The sequence below is a fragment of the Chionomys nivalis genome, chromosome 3 (assembly GCF_950005125.1).
Source record: "Chionomys nivalis chromosome 3, mChiNiv1.1, whole genome shotgun sequence".
Classification (NCBI taxonomy): Eukaryota; Metazoa; Chordata; class Mammalia; order Rodentia; family Cricetidae; genus Chionomys; species Chionomys nivalis.
This window is the reverse complement of record NC_080088.1, coordinates 57,392,587-57,410,458: the sequence shown is the minus strand read 5'-3', so window position 1 is coordinate 57,410,458 and position 17,872 is coordinate 57,392,587. Positions and strand designations below refer to the sequence as shown.

Here is a 17,872-nt window from a genome sequence, read left to right as displayed (position 1 = left end):
TGCCCAATAACAAAGCATTTTATAAATACTTGTCAAAATAATGTAAATGAGATCAGAAAGACCTTTTCAAACCAAGGTGTCAACCCTAGATGTTTACTGGGGGTTGGTTGCAGTGACCTCCCTCATTCCATGCACACCAATTTCCACAATATCCAAGACCTTAAATGCAGTGGAATACACACTACATGCATCTTTCTACTTACTTCAGGTTAGCAAGAAACCTGGCACTAGGGAAAGTCTTGGGAATCCACAAGGATGACCCCGGTTAAGATTCTAAGCAATGTGGTGTAACTGGATATCAACATGTAGAAAAATAAAAACAGATCAGTATCTATCACCATGCACAAAACTCAAGTCCAAATGAGTCAAAGATCTCAATAGAAAGCCAGCCACACTGAACCTCACTAAAGAGAAGGTGGGAAGTACACTTGAACGCATTGGCACAGGAGACCACTTCCTAAATATAACCCCAGTAGCACAGACACTGAGAGAAACAATTAACAAGTGGGACTACCTGAAATTGAAAAGCTTCTGTAAAGCAAAGGATACAGTCAACAAGACAAAACAACAGCTTACAGAATGAGAAAAGATCTTCCGTAACCCCACATCAAACAGAAGTCTGATCTCCAAAATATACAAAGAACTCAAGAAATTGGTCATCAAAAGAACAAATCATCCAATAAAATAATGGAGTACAGACATAAACAGAGAACTCTCAACAGAGGAATCTAAAATGGCTGAAAGACATTTAAGGAAATGCTCAACATCCTTAGTCATCAGAGAAATGCAAATCAAAACAACTCTGAGATTCCATCTGACACATGTAAGAATGGCCAAGATCAAAAGCACTGATGACAACTTATGATGGAGAGGTTGTGGGGCAAAGGGAACACTTCTGCACTGCTGGTTGGAGTGCAAGCTGGTACAGCCCCTTTGGATGTCAGTGTGGCGATTTCTCAGAAAATTAGGAAACAACCTTTCTCAAGACCCTACAATACAACTTTTGGGTATATATCCAAAGGATATTCAATCGTACCACAAGGACATGTGCTCAACTATGTTCATAGCAGCATTGTTTGTCATATTCAGAAGCTGGAAACAACCTAAATGCCCTTAGACCAAGAATAGATAAGGCAAATGTGGTACATTTACACTATGGAGTAGTACACAGCAGAAACAAATAATGACATCTTGAAATTTGCAGGCAAATGGATGGATCTAGAAAACATCATATCGAGTGAGGTAACCAAGATCCAGAAAGACAAAGATCATATATACTGACTTATAAGTGGCTTTTAGGAAAACTAGCCTACAATTCACAATCCCAGAGAACCTAGACAACAATGAGGACCCTAAGAGAGACATACAGGGATCTAATCTACATGGCAAGTAGAAAAGGACAATATCTCTTGAGTAAATTTGGAGCATGGGGACCATGGGAGAGGGCTGAAGGGGAGGGGAGAAAAGGGAGGAGAGCAGAGAAAAATGTAAGGCTCGATAAAATCAGTAAAAAAAAAATAAAAAGAAAAAAAGAATCTAAGCAATAGTGGAGAGGGTGCCCTCTAATCAGATTGATTACCTTAATTGTCATCATAGAACCTTCATCCAGCAACTGATGGAAGTCAATACAAAACTGCCCAGAGTCCAGTCAGAGAGAGGTAGGAGTGATAATGTGAGCAGAGGGATCAAGACTGTGATGGGGAAACCCACAGAAACAGCTCACCCACGCTAGTGGGAGCTCAGTGGCTTCGTCCTGACAGCTGGGGACCAAACTAGGCCCTCCGAATGTGGGTGACAGTTGTGTGGCTTGGGAAATTTGTGGGGCCACTGGCATTGGGGGCGCGATTCATCCCTGGTGCATGAACTGACTTTTTGGAGTCCCTATGGAGGGATACCTTGTTCATCCTAGATACAAAGGGAAGGGCCTTGTTCCTGCCTCAAGTGATATGACAGACTTTGCTGACTGCCCATGGGAGGCCTCACCCTCTCCAAGGAGTAGATGGGGAGACTGGTAGGAGGGGCGGAAGAGGAACTTGAGATTGGTATGTAAAATTTAAAAAAAAAACTGTTTAAAAAATAAAATTAAAAACAGTGGTCCTCAAGCTTCCTACTGCAACCCTTTAATACAATTCCTCATGTCGTAGTGACCCTAGCCATAAAATTATTTCATTGCTGCTTCATAACTGTAGTCTTGCTACTGCTATGAACCATAATGTAAATATCTGGTATGTGACCCCTGTGGGTTAGATTGAGAACCAATATTCTAAATCCTCTCTAGAATGCTTCTCAATGTAAATGCTATCTGGGGCATAATGACAACCCAAAAAGGCCTGTATACATTCACTACATTATCCTTTTTAAATTTCTGCTCTATAGTGTTTTCATGAGCAGTATCTGAATATACAGATACACAGATGTGGAAGCCAAAGATGCTGGGCTGACTGCAATGAAGAAACATTTCTGTAATCACTGAACACTTCTATAGTTAGCCACAAATTTGCTTCATGGAATCCATTTGTAGTTACCAGACTTTAAAGAGAAGTAAATTAAAAATCCATGCACAAAACCAGTAACTTTCAAAAAAGAGGTGACTGATTGTGTCTTTGCATTGTGCTTCCTAAAATTTCAAGAACAGATATCTTTACAAATAAGCTATCATAAAGTTCAATGGTATCACCTTCATCAAATGCACCTTAAAGTTCATTTGATTGAATGGCACAGAGGACTTGAAAGTGTGTTTGCTAATGAGTTTTATTCTTATTTTAAATTAACTTATTTAAAATAGTAGTCAGTCAGCTCTCAATCCTAGCCTATGAGTGAACTTCAGCCTAATGTCTATGGAACTCCCATTTTAGTGTTCATAAAATGGTTTTCATTGGGCTGGAGAGATGGCTCAGCAGTTAAGAACATTGGTTGCTCTTCCAGAGGACCCAGGTTCAATTCCCCAGCACCCACATGGCAGCTTATAACTGTCTATAACTCCAGTTCTAGGGGATGTGACACCCCCACACAGATATACATACAGGCGAAACACCAATCACTGTTCATAAAATAAAAATCAATTAAATTATTTTTTTAAAAAAAAATGATTTTTGTCTTGGCAAGTTTGTGGACAGAGAATTTCACTATGCAACCCAGCTGGTTTTGAACTGGCAATCATCCTGCCTCCGGTCTAAGAACTAAGGTTATAGGTGTGTACCACCACAGACAGTGACCAAATAAAGCTTCACTGGGGAACAGTTGTCCTCTTTAGTTAACAATGCATCTCCTGTGTCTATGGCATGAGAAGTTGCAATAGGGACTCTATGGCCTTCAAAGGTTAAAATGTTTATCATGGCTTTTTGTAGCTTGCCAACTTCTGGCCTATAAGGAGTCGCACAATGAGACTAGGAGAGACCAGAGACCTGAGCTGTGCTCTTCTGGGCCCTAGCACTAGATACTAACAGTGGACAACACAGAAATACCAAAAGGGACTTTTACCTGCCATTTTCCTGAGGAGACCTGAAAAGAACAGAAGTATCCGTTAGAGTTCAATTATCTTTGTAATTGTCACATCATTCATTGTTATTTGAAATGTCTTCTTAAAGAAAATATGTAACCAAATCAGATCTACACTGTGCTAGAAGTTAAAAAAGAAAGTGAGCTGTTGGTCTACATACTAAGTTCTAGGACAGTCAGGCCCACATAGAAAGATTGTGTCTCAAAAAGCAAAAGGAAATGAAGGTGAAGAAAGAGAGAAGTCATCTCAAAGCCAAAGAGTTTTATAGGTTTTTTTTTAACTTACCCTAAAAATACTTCTTAAGTGTGTGATTCATCTCTGTAAATCAACTTACTGGCAGATCATCAGAAGATTTCAATTGTTGGTATTAAAATCAGGACTGGCAGGTTGGAGAGATGGCTCCGTAGTTAAGAGCACTTGTACTAAGACCATTGGTAAAGGTCTGACCAGCTAGCCTCCGGTACATTGCATGGTGTTCAGTCTTTGTTCATTTTATAAAACGGGCATCAAACAGATGATCTTGGTCTGGAAAGATGCTCAGCAGTTAAGAGTACTGGCTGCTCTTCCAGAGGACCCATATTGGATCCCCAGCACCAACATGGCAGCTCACATGCTGTAACTCTAGTCCCAGGGTATCCTATACCCTCTTCTAGCCTCTTCTAGGGAAGGGGGGCCTGCACACATGCAGTGTAGAGTTACATGCAGGTAAAACACCCATATACACAAAATAACAAAAATTTTAAAAAAAAATTGAATATCTCCTACACCTGAAACTGTGCTAAGCACTTTACAAAAATTAATTCACTCAATCCTCATTAAGATTCACTAAGGACTGCTAATATCCACCTTGCATGTAAAGAGACTATTGCATAAGCATTTTAAAGTGGGACTCATAGGTGAATTTATTTTATTCAGAGGAAACGTTGAGATTGAGTACTCCACTCAGAACCATTCAGCCCAAGGTGTACAGGAGCATTCTCAGCCAGATGAGCTAGACAAAATGACTCTAGAGGTCATGTGTGCCACAGGCTACCAGATGAGTGAGATCTTCAACGGCCTTTGTTCTGGTCATCGTGGAAGGGCTGCAGCGCTCAGCTGGAAGGGCTGTTGTGGCATAAGGTCAAGTAGATAGTGCAACAGGCATTGCCTCCCTGCACCAGGTAGTTACGTACCCTTGGGTTGGTGATTTCAATTTTCTCTGTTCTGGTTTCTTTACAGAAGGAAACTGGGCACCATGCACACAGACACGCACACACACACACACACACACAGAGAGAGAGAGAGAGAGAGAGAGAGAGAGAGAGAGAGAGAGAAAGAGGTGCACACATACCCACACAGACACACTATAAGTGCTACATAAATATTTGCTGTGATTGCTGCCACCACAAGTACTGCTGAGAACATGAAGCACAGCCCCAACTTGTGTCCCAGTATCCAACATCCGGGAAAAAGCAATTGCCCGGCCCCCAAATGGAAGACTCTCATGTGGAGGTAAAGAGCAAGTGATGGAGGAAGGTCATTGGCTAATAAAGAAACTGCCTTGGCCCATTTGATTGGCCAGCCTTTAGGTGGGTGGAGTAAACAGAATAGAATGCTGGGAGGAAGAGGAAGTGAGCTAAGATGCAGGGCAGCTCCTCTCAGGGCCAGAAGCGATGAAGCAAGCCGCCAGGTCAGACATGCTGAATCTTTCCTGGTAAGACTGATGCTACACAGATTATTAGAGATGGGTTGATCGGGATATGAGAATTAGCCAGTAAGGGCTAGAGCTAATGGGCCAAGCAGTGTTTAAAAGAATACAGTTTGTGGGGGCTGGAGAGATGGCTCAGAGGTTAAGAGCATTGCCTGCTCTTCCAAAGGTCCTGAGTTCAATTCCCAGCAACCACATGGTGGCTTACAACCATCTGTAATGAGGTCTGGTGCCCTCTTCTGGCCTTCAGGCATACACGCAGACAGAATATTATATACATAACAAATAAATAAATATTAAAAAAAAAAAAGAATACAGTTTGTGTGTCATTATTTTGGGACATAAGCTAGCCAGGCAGCCATGAACCGGGCTGTGGGAAGAGGCCCGCAGCTCCCCACTACAAGCAAGCCCTGGAATATTTGCTATTTCATTTCAAAGTCCCTCCCTCCACCCTCAAGTGAGAGCTGCTTGTCCACAGTAGGTTAGTTGATTCCTTTAACCTGTTTGTCCCTCTAAAAAAGGAGGGCTAGAAGTGTCTGCCCTGAGGATTGACAGCTACCTCACTACAACACTGAGAAGCTTCAGAGAAAGCCTGAAGTGACTTCTAGTCTGACTCCAGGGTCCAGTGCCAAATGAGATCTGCATACCTGGTCTAAACAAAGCCTAGGATCTTACTATAGTCCAGCCTCAGACCGAGCTACATCTCCATGGATACATTACTTTGACTCTCATTAACTCAGTTTCATTTGCACAAAACTAGTGTTAATTAATTCACCAGAAGTAACATTATCGCAGCACTCCATTCGCGTGCTGTTAGAATCTGTGTGGGGAACACCAGGCTAGTCCATTCAGACAAAGAGCAGCACGGCACACTCGCGTTCTTAGAGTACATCTCCTTACCTGAATTCAAGAACACGCATGTCCTTGTATCCTGGCAACCCTGTGAATGCGTTTCCAACCTGTTCAGAACACAAATATAAAGAAGATAACTATGTGGACTATGCGAAAGAATATTTCAACGCTTTGAAGAACAGAACAAAAAGTACACTTGTATTTTACAATTATCGGAGCTCAGACACATAGATTAAAGGTTATAATGTTAGAAAATAGTGTTTACTGCAATATTATCATCATCTCTTTTTCATTTTAGCTTTCGTGACTTTAATGTACCTTAATTTTATTTTTGTAACTTAGAAAAGCACATGTCTTATTAGTTAAAGCAACATTTTCCTCCTTTGTGTGAAATATTAAGAAAAAACATCCATTTCAAAAGAAGCCATAATAGTATTTGTATAACAGCATTTTTAAATGTTACTGTTCCAACTGGAAATCTGGCCCCAGCAGGCACCCTGGCAGAGTCAAGCGTCTGTTTTCCTTGAGTGTGAATGTGTCTGAGAGTCTGTTTCCTGTCCTCACATCACAAGAGAAATAGGAATACACAGAAGTCAACAAAAGTCTACAAGGCCCGAGTTATCCCCAGACAGACTTGTCGTCACAAAATAGATTAAGAAGCAGTGGCCAGATAACTCCTCTGGCTAAAATATCAATTTATGAGCATCATATCCGTGATAGCTAGTTTCAGTCTTTAAAATGCAACCACATCTGTCCATACAAGCTCAGCAACTGAAGAAAGAAAAAGAATGCCACACTGGGAATGCAAAAATAATCTAATTATATAAAAACTATGTATTTGAACAAAATTCAATATTTAATCCATAATAATTCCAAAGGTGGCTCACCAGTTATGGATAGGGCAAACACAAGAAAAATGGAAATGTTAGGGAACTTTATAGACTTCTCGGGGGAGCTGCTTTTAACCACAACCTCATGAAATCAGGGGAGTAAAACTATTTGGAATCATGGTTCACTGCAGATCTTCTTGTTTTAAAAATGAAGAATTCAAGGAGCTGTGGCAATGGCTCCATCGGTCAAGGGCTTGACCTAGTTTGACCTCCAACACCCACGTGAAAAAGCCTGTGATTACAGTGCTGGGTAGGCTGGCACAGGAAGATCTCTGCTGGGGCTTGCTGGTCATCCTGAGTCAGTGAGTTCTGAGTTCAGGAACATATCCTGTCTCAAAAATGAGGGTGGAGAGTAAGTGAAGAAAACACTCAACATCCATATACACATTCACACATGTGCAAACACACACATGTGAGCTCACAAAGATGTGTATGTATCTCGTATACACACAAATAAAGGATTCACATCTATAAAGCATTTGCCTGTGTAGTTTGTGTTTTCGTATTTGAGAAGAAGGAGTAAATACTTGCAGGATAAGGGCAGAGGGACACCGTAGAAGTAAGAATCTGTTGTGGAATATTATTTTAAGATGTGTTACATTCATTTATGCTGTGGAACATTTGTTTTAATGATGCAAAGATGTGTTACATTCTTTTATGTTGCATTTGTTTAACGCTGTGAAATTGCCTTACTTTGCCACTCCAAAACACCTAATGGTCTAATAAAGAGCTGAACAGTCAATAGCGAGGCAGGAGAAAGGATAGGTGGCCGTAAACAGAGAGAAGAGAGATCAAGCAGCAAGAAAAGGAGGAGTAAGGAAACAAGGAGAGGAGGACACAGCAGTCACAGAGTAAGATATAGAGAAGTATGTTTTAAGAAGAAAAAGAAAAGGCCCAGAGGCAAAAGGTAGATGGGATAATTTAAGTTAGAAAAGCTGGCTAGAAACAAGGCAAGCTAAAGCTAGGCATTCATAAGAAAGCAATAAGCCTCTCTGTGATTTATTTGGGAGCTGGATGGTGGGACCCCAAAAGAGTCAAAGAGCAAAGAACAAATAGTAGATGATCTGGGAGAAAAGCAACAAGAATCAGAAGTCTAAGGTCGTGCATTTGCTGGTCAACTGAATGAGCATCAGCTTTCCTCTTGGAACTAAAACTGCCCTACCTTCCACCACATCAACCTTTGAACATTAAAATGAATGGAGCTGAAAGCATCCCATCAACTGCACAATGCCATTATTACCAAGGGCCCAGGCCTGGGATTGGGTCCAAACATATACAGGTGTTCTAAGTCACTGCATGCAGTTAGCTACTGCACAGAGATCCAGTGCAAGAAATCATTTCATTTTGTCAGCACCCATATTAGGAACAGGTACAACTTACTGAGCGACTGCTCTACCTGGGGCTCGGAAACTCTACTTCTAATCTTTGAAGTGCCACCAAGACATACATACTACCCTGATTTTATAAATGACAGAACTGAGACTCTAAAATGGCACTCACTTGGCCAGGATCACAGAAAAGCTTTTAACCAGTCCCTCATAATGTCAGGCTGTGGATTTTTTTAAATCTTGGTTTACTGAAGATCTTGTTTTAAGAATGAAGAATTCGAGGATGGCTGGCTCAGAAGTTACTTGCCAGTCAGCTTATCTCTAATGTTGCCATTCATGTTTGCCCATTGAACTACACTGCCCTTTCCTTTTTCTCCTGCCTCGTGATACAGTTGAAATGGAGAAACTCATAGTTTCTGAAGGAGTCTCTGTACAGGAAACAAGGAAGGACCACTTTGAAAGGCAAATGGAGGCTGGGAGGATGGCTCAATGGGTGAAGGGTTTGCCATGCAAGTGTGAAGGTCTGGATTCAAATTCCTAGAAACTGATGTAATGCCAGATGCCATGAAGAGCATATGTGATCCCAGTGCTTCAGACAGGAGGTTAGAGACAGGATGCCTGGGAGTTAGCATGCCAGACAGTCTGATACACACATCAGCAAACAACAGGGACCCTGCCTAAACAAGGCATAAAGAAAGAACCAAAAACCTCCACATGCAGGTTGAAGCATATACGTGTACAGCACACAAACGCACACATGCGTGCATGAGCACACACACACAGCCTTCCACACAAAGAAATAGTTATCAGAGCACGTGTCACTCCAGGTCAGAAGGTGAAGGTGGTACAGAGGCTAGTCAGAGGGAGAAGGGGTGGCTCATGGTTGGCCCAGACCATTCATCACCCTCAAACTACTTCAGCTCAGAGGCCACATATTTCATAAAGTCGTGACTGAGGGAATACCTTTCAGAGTGTTTATTAGATTTTTCTCTAAATCTCCAGTCATTTCTGTGGTTGTTTGCTGAAACACTGAAGCTGGTTAAAGGCTACTTATTCCAGGCAGGAAGGCCAGACAGCCAACTCAGGACAGATCTGATGCCAGGTGGCCACTGGCCTGGCTGACATTTCTCCTGCATACCATACAGCCTTGCAACTTGGCCGCATACTTAGGAAAAGAATCGTCTGGCCTACCCTCCTCCCCATGTCTGAAGGCTGCAATGATGCTATTTGGCTGACAGATGCATATTTTTGTTTCCCATCTGGACACAATGACCGGGGAAGGAAATTAAGCCAAGGTAATGGAATTAACAAACTTGGTCAAGGAGAAGTCAATCAAGTAGGGATGAAAAAGAAACAAACAGGAAGAAACAGTGTGTTCAGTCATCACATAGACGAGCAGATGGCACTCAAGGCGATGCTACGGAAGAACAAAGACACACTAGAAGGGCTCCAGGTATGGCTGATGTGTAATGGAAGAATTCTGAGTTCAAACTCTATCCAGAATTCTTTCACAAGGTAAGTAACAGCATGGTTTAGCACATGATTATTTAGAAAATTTCCCCCCTCCCCCAAAAAAACAACTCTCACCAGGCCCAGAGCCAGAGGACAGAGGCAAAGGGGATTTATTTTCCACATCCCTTCTGGTGCTTCTCAACTTTGCACTTGTACCTGTGAGTTAACTACTTTAAAAATGTCCAAACAAAAGAATAAAGATGAAATTTTAAAAATTAAAGCTAATTTTCTCTCCAGGAAAAAAAAAAGATAAGCAGCACATAGCTGTTCAGAGACATCCATTCCTCCAAACATTGACAAGTCGAAATTAAAGCACAGAGCCCGCGTGTCCTCGGCTGCGCTGAGTTGCAATGAGCATTTGCTTGTTAACGGGCAGAAAGAGGTTTCTGTGACAGAGCTGACCTTTCTCTGAACGTTTCCCAACATTTTCTGAACCCTAGGAACCCAGCAGATGCTCAGCTTGAGTTCTCAACTTACCTTTAAGCACTGTTGTGGTTATGAAAAACTTAATCCCCAACAAGCAATCATGTGAAACAGTCAAATAAACCACCTGCATGGGTGATGTTTGTTTCCCATAATGCACATGTTTAAAATAAATAAATAAAAGTTTCTTATAAAAACTTTAAAAAGAAAAATCACCCACCTCTGAAATAAACTCTTCAACAAGGAGCTGGTAGAGGGCACTGGCGGGGTCCCGCAGCTTTTTGCTGTATTGCTTCCCCAGAAGGTGGATGCTGAATTCAGCTATCTGTTCCACAGCAGGCTGTGTGGGCCCCTCTGTCACCTCCTCAATTTCATTGCTGATCTGGATTTAGAAAGAATAATAAATATCAGTATTTATTTATTCAGTCAATAAATATTTACTGATTACCCTCAGGGTTCCAGATACTACATTTAATGATAACTTTTTATGTAGTATTTAATTTTACAACAAATTGAATAACTTTTAGGATATATGTGAATGTTATAATCACTATACAATTGTATGTTGTTTCAGCACACATTGATGAGGGAGAGCAAGAATATTTCTATAGGAAACTACCAAGATGAGTAAGAAAATAGTTGAATATTCTATAATTTCATCAAAACATGGCTTACGGAGATGGTTCTCAAACATTTTGATTCAAAAATCCATTTAGTCTCTTGAAAATAACTCAGCAACTCAGAAAAGTTTTATTGATAAGTATTATAACTCTAAATATTTACCAACAAACTTTTCAAAAGATAAATTTGAAAAACATATACTAATTCATTTAAAAACAGCAGAGTGGTTGGGTATAGTGGTACATGCTTTTAGCTCCAACACTGGGAGGCAGAGGCAGGCAGATCTCTATGAGTTCAAGGACAGCCTGGTCTACGTGGTGAACTCCAAGCCAGCCAAGGCTGCATAGGAACACCCTGTCTCAAATATAATAATAATAGCAGAGTAAGCAAATTTTATGCAAAAGTCAACAACACGTGCTATGACGCTGAAAATAGTGGGAAAGTGACATTGTTTATACTTTTGCAAATTCCTGAATGTCTGGCTTAATACAATATGGCTGAATTCTCATGTTTATTTCTGTATTAAATTAATCACAATGTACTATTCTAACAGAAGCAACATGAAGAAAATCTGGGCATATAAATATGTATTAGAGGAAAGGAAGCAGAGCAATAATCTCTTTAGATAACTTGGAATATTCTGTAATGATACACTACACCAACTTAAAAACAGGTCATTCCTTAAACAATAATTGCCGTTGATCAAAACCACGACAAATTTTGTGCTCCACTCTGTGACATTAAAACCTAAGTCTAAAAAAAAAAAAAAAAAAAAAAAAAAAAAAAACCTAAGTCTAGCATTTGACTAGCATGTTCAAGACCCTGGGTTCAATCGCAGAAATTACACACACAAACACACACACACAATCAGAAGCTGGTGTGGTAGTGTGCGTCTATATTCCCACAATCAGAAGGCTGAGTGAGGCTGGACAAACACCAAGAGTTCATGGTCAGCCTGGGCCTCATAGTGAGTTACAAGAGCTACAAAGTGAAGACCCAAGATCCCATCTCAAAAAGAAAAGAAGAAAATAAAATAAATCCAGGTCTTCCAGTGACCAAAGCTGATATAACATGGGCAAAAAAATTAATATTGAATTATAACACAAATAACAAACTATAAGTGTACTCATATGAATCAAGGACTGAATAAATGAAGGTAGCAGTAGCTTCTTTCACAAGTTTACTTAATAAATTTAGAAGGAATGAGGGAATTCTAGCATTACTACTAGAACACTACAGTAATAGTTGCTTATGCAGCGCATTTAAATGAGCCCATTCCAGGCGAGTGCCTCCACTGTACATATAGAAACATGGGAAGGATGCACAAGCAGCCTGAAGATGCTGAGTGAGCCAATAGCTGGGCTGAGACCAGACACACTGGGTGAGGTCTTCCCTTTGCACTGTACACTTTTCATCTGATGGCTCTCAGAAGCCTATCAAGTTTCAGAACAGGAAAGAACGTTGAAGATCACTGCCATTCCCTCTGGTTACTGAACTCTCTCCACAACATCCCTGAAAAAAGACTGCCCATCTCCACTTAAAGAGCTGCCGTCAGAAACAGACATGCTTTTCAGAGCAGGCTCGCACGCTTTCAAAACACTGCCAAAGTCGGGAAAGTAAACCCAAACTGCCTCCCTATAAGTTCCATTATTGATAAACGTTGTGTGCCCTGGTTCACAAGTAAACTACAATCACAGAGGGCCTTTCACAGATGCCAGGAAGCTTCCTCTGACCCGCCACTGGCTCCTCTCCTCCTGGCATTTCCAGTGACCTTAAATTTACCTCAGAGTGTGGCATCCATACATGAGTTCTAATTAAGATATGGTAGCACTATCACCTACTTAACAGAGTTTATATTTTTATTAATGCAATCTAATATTGCATGACCATTTACTACATTTGGGTATTTTTCCAGCAAAGTACCTTCTATTTACTGCTTAGTAATGCTAAGACTACTAATGACAAAACTTGTTAGGTATGTGGAGTTTTATACAGACTACCTTTTTGTTTATTAAATTTCATCTTGGGGTTGGAGAGATGGATCAGCAGCTAAGGGCATTTACTACCTTGTAGAGGGCTGGGTTTAGTTCCCGGCACCCATGTGAAGCAACTCACAACCACTTGTAAGTCCAGTCCCAGGGGACCTGGTGCATTGTTCTGCTCCACAGGCACCTTCACACACATGAATGTAAAGCACACACATACGAACACACATACAATTTTTAAAATAAATATATCAGGCTAGAGAGATGGTTCAGCAGTTAAGAGCACTGCCTGCTCTTTTAGAGGTCCTAAGTTCAATTCCCAGCAACCATATGGTGGCTCACAAGCATATGTAATGAGATTTGGTGCCCTCTTCTGGTGTGCAGGCATAAAGGCAGATAGACTATTGTATACTCATAATTAATAAATAAGTCTTTTATAAATAAATAAATTTATCTTTAAATTTCATCAGAGTAAACTGGACAGAGACTTCTACTTCTAATATTTTTATTAAAAATATACTTAGTAACCTTAACTCTGAAGAACTCCTAAAATGCTGATTGCTTTAATGTTTTGAAAACCTAAGTGGTATTTAAGACAGTAAGAAACAGTAAGAAAGGTACCAAGATGTCAAGATGTTCAAACAGAAATTACAAGACACCAGTAAGACAATTTCACATAAATGGTATCAGCTTCCACAAAGCAGATACTATTCCTTCACGACATAAGCTGTAATTTTAAAGACCACAAAAGGTAAGTACCAACTAGAAGCCCTGTCCTTGTTGAAAGTCAAAACCATGAAGCAGGGATTCTTAAATCTCTGGGGACAGTTGACAAAACATTAGACAAGACTGAAGGAAGAACTGCTGAAGAGAAGGAACTGGATAGATACAACATTGAGTTTCAACAAAGAAATAAAAGTTACTGAAATAATGAAGATCCATGATGGGGAAATGAGGCAGTCAGGCTTACAACTGCTCATGAGGTAATAGCTAAGACAGTCTCAGAATGGACATAATGCTTCACACTAAGTAGATATAACAAACGCAAAACACAATAAATAACTCGTCGTTTTTGTCCTCTGCTTTCTAGAACTCTGCAAGCTCGGGGTCTGTACAGATGGAAGGCAGTGAAGCGAGTCCACAGGGGGCGTTGATCTAACAATGTGTGTTCACATTAGGGGTCTGGGCTATATTGTAGGAATTTAAAATTATTTTAAATGTTTTATCATCATTGTGTCTGATACGGTGACAACCTGAAGTCACTGGTGTTGTTACTATAGCAATTCTGCAGCACCATGAGTGACACCCACATAAACAGACTTTATCCAGTAGACTTCTAACTAAATATGTGTGTTCTGACTGTCCCACTAGCTTGCTCGTCCTCTCCCCAGTCTAATACAGAAGAAGGCCTGAATTTTCTTCAAGTCTATGAAAGCTGAGAAGGGTAAGGAAGCAGTGCAAGAAGTTTGAAGCTAGCCGAGGTTGATTTGTGAGCTTTAAGGCGAAAAGCCACACTATAACATAGAAGGGCAGGGTGTACACTTACTTAACACAGTACTGGAAGTTTCGGCCACTGAAATGAAGCAAAAGAAGGAAAGAAAAGGACTCCAAGCTGGAGGAGGGGAAGTTAAGACACGGTGTGCGTTTACAAATGATGTGGCTATATACGTGTGCAACTGCTAGAGCTCACAAGTAAATTCAGTAAAGTTGCGGTCTACAAAATTAACCAACAAAAGCCAGCAGTACTTTAAAACTTATAATAACTTTGTTGCAGAAGGCAGCCTCATTCTTAACAGTTACCAAAAATTCAAATTCTTAGGAATAAGTTTACTTAAGGAAGTGAAGGAGCTCTACAATGAAATTATAAAACACCGAAGAGGATGATGGACACACAACAAGGAATAATATCCAATGTTTATGGTCTATGGGAATTAATATTGCTAAAATTCTGTACTCCCCAAAGAAATTTCAGGTTTAATATAATCTCCATCAAAATACTGGTGCTTTTTTCATAAAACCATACAAAAATTTTCAGAATCAAAAAATACCCTAAGTAGCCACAGCAGTCTGGAACAAAAAGACAAAAATTGGGTCACAGGACCAACTTTGAAACAAACTATAAAGTTGCAATAATCAGAAAGCATGGACCAAACGCAAAAAACAACATATAAACCCATGAAACAAAGACAAATTAGTCCATTCCTTTATGACCACTTGAGTTTTGGCAAGTCCCAAAAACATATAAGAAAGAAAACTGCATCAATAAACTGTTTCAGGGAAACTGCATGTCAATATGCCAAAGAACAAAACTCCATCATGCATAAAATCAATTCAAAATTGGGCAAAGGCCTAATGTAACTAGCCTGGACTAAGAAACTCCTAGGAGAAACTTGGAGAAAACCGTTGGAGACATCTGTATAGACCAGTGTTTTTATGAGATCCTGAAGCACAGGCTACAGATGCAGACTAATGTCCTTAACATCCAGCAAAGGAGCTACTGGACACCAAAGTAAGTGATGATGAGAACTCAGAAACAGCCTGCAGGATGCAGTGACTACCGCCAAGCACTGGGCTGAGCTCCTGGAGCTTAGCTGAAGAGAGGGAGGAGAGACCATACAAGCAAGGGGTGTCAAGATCATAACTGGGAAAACCAGAGAGACAGCTGACCCGAGCTAGTGGGAGCTCATGGAGTCCAGACTGATAGCTGGGGTTCCTGCATGGAACCCAACTAAGCTCTCTGAATGTGGGTGATAGTTATCTGTTGGAGGGCCCCTGGAAGTGGGGCCAGGACTTATCCTGGGTGCATGAACTGACTTGTGGGAGCCCATTCACTATGGTGGAATACCTTGCTTAGCCTTGATACAGGGAGGAAGGGCTTGGTCCCGCCTCAATATGGATACTAAACTTTGTTGACTCCCCAACGGAGGCCTTACCTCCTCTGAGGAGTGGAGGGGGTCGGGAGAAGAGGAAGGAGGGGGACCTGAGGCTAGTATGTAAAATAAAAAATAAATAAATAAAAATAAATTAAGCAGAAAACAAGAAAGAACCTGCAGGATAAGAGAAAATATCCACACTCTATCCATTTGATTATGGATCGATATTTAAAGTTTATAGAGAGCTCAAGCAACTCCATAGCAACAAGACAAAACAGTCTGACTTTAAACAAGCTGAGCAACTGAACAGATGGAAAATACATAAATACTGACCAAGGAAGAGAAGAAGGCAAATGGAACTCCTCCCCCTGACTTCACATCAGTTATAATGTCCACACTAAGAAGGAAGGATGTAAGGTAACCAAACCTCACCTTTCTGAAGAATGTCTTCATCATTTGCTCCTTAATAAGTAAGTCACAATACAATGAGTCCTTAAGTTTTTTTTAATTCAGAATTTAAGAGGGGAAAAGTTGTGGTTATGTTTATTGTGCGTGTGTGCATGTGTGTGTGCACTGGTATGTGTGTGCTGACGTGTGTAGGATATGTGCCTGTGTGTACACAGGTCTGCACATGCATGTGCAGGGAAGCCAGAGGTTAACGGCAGATGCCTTCCTCAACTGCTCACCATTTCTCTCATTGAGGGAGAGTGTTTCACAAAACCCAGGATTCATGGATTCAGTTACTCTAGCCTGTCAGCTTTGGCTGAGGAGCCATTCTGGGATACAGGGGGCTGCCGTGGCTGCCTGCCTTTCTGTGAGGGTAATAAGGTCAGGCTGCCTGACTTTCAATGTGGAATAGACAAGCAGGTTGCAAGGCTGCCTAGCTCTCTATGGGGGTGATGCAGGCGGGCTGTGTGATTGTCTGGCTTTCTATGGGGGTGATACAGGCAGACTCCCTGGCAGCCTGCCTTTCTATGATGATACATGAGGAATTCTGTGCCTGCCTAGCTTTCTGTGAGGGTGATACAGCAGGCTGCCATGCTTGCCTGGCTTTCTGTGAGGGTGATGGAGGTGGGCTGCCATACCTGCCTGGCTATAGATCAGAGAGATACAGATGGACCCTGATGGCTGCCTGGCTTCCTATGTGGGCACTGGGGATTTGAATTTGTTTCTTACTTCTGCACCTCTAGTGTTCCGTCTACTGAGCCATCTCCCAACCCAGAACTGAACACACCTTTCAATAAGAAGCTTCCATCTGCCTGGGCAGGGTATACTCCTTTATTCACCATGTACTCTTTGGTAGTGGACCTTCATCTCTAGGTGCCTTTTAGTAGACGGGCTCCTGTTGATGGGGGTGCATTTAAAAGGTGTGAGCCCTTTCAGAATTTTAAAGTGAATAAAATCCATTTCCTTTCTCTCAAAGGATGTTAAGGCCCAATCTACTAAGGGCTAGAAGGGCATTTGTTTATCAGCCTGAAAGGTTCCCAAAAATCCTCTATCAAAAATTTACCAATTAGACAGACTTATTCAGCTCTTCCAAGGGATATCAGACATCTGAATTGGTGGATTTAGAATTCATAATATTTTTCAGAGCCATGCACTGTGTGAAGTCCTGTGCAGTCCAGAAATGGAATAAACCCTGTTAACCCACATCCTCCATGTTAGAAAGCAACAAGACAGAGCTGGACTTACGCTCTCCTCTGGCGACACCACACTGCTCTCTGAGGCCACCCCTGGATACGAAGTGCCCGGAACAGTACCTAAGCAGAAAACAAAACACCAATTGGCATTAGTCCTTGAGTAAGCCAGAGTTCACATCAGGAACTAAAGACTTACTTCAAAAGTCATTCTTACAAATCCTTTGCTTTCTTATACTGAAGGGTTTCTTAGTTATAAACTCAAGAGACATTTGTAGAGGTTCGCTAGCATCTTGATAATTATGATTCACTAAACGAGTGGGTTTTTTTGGTTTTTGTTTGTTTGTTTGTTTGTTTAGTGTGTCAGGCTATAATATAGATACTAAGATAAAAAAAAAGAAAGTCTCTATTTCTAGGGATATCTAGTTAGTAAAGGAAACAGACACTAAATTTCATAAATATGCTTGACTTATGAAACTGTAGCTTGGCTATTATTTAACAACCATCAAAACAGAGCCACATCATGCTACTCTATTTTTGTAACTGCTCAAAATTTCTAACAAAT

The 17,872-nt window shown here is 40.9% G+C and overlaps 1 protein-coding gene across 1 annotated transcript in view; it reads right to left on the bottom strand.

Moving 5' to 3' along the window:
* Impg2 (interphotoreceptor matrix proteoglycan 2) overlaps nt 1-17,872 on the bottom strand; it is a 61,958-nt gene that overhangs the window by 27,675 nt on the left and 16,411 nt on the right. Inside the window, exons 7-10 of the mRNA XM_057765723.1 lie at nt 17,363-17,430; nt 10,412-10,573; nt 6,087-6,145; nt 3,481-3,501 (exon numbers count right to left, since the gene is read on the bottom strand). Coding sequence (XP_057621706.1) covers nt 3,481-3,501; nt 6,087-6,145; nt 10,412-10,573; nt 17,363-17,430 — 310 coding nt within the window. The remainder of the gene's footprint in view (nt 1-3,480; nt 3,502-6,086; nt 6,146-10,411; nt 10,574-17,362; nt 17,431-17,872) is intronic.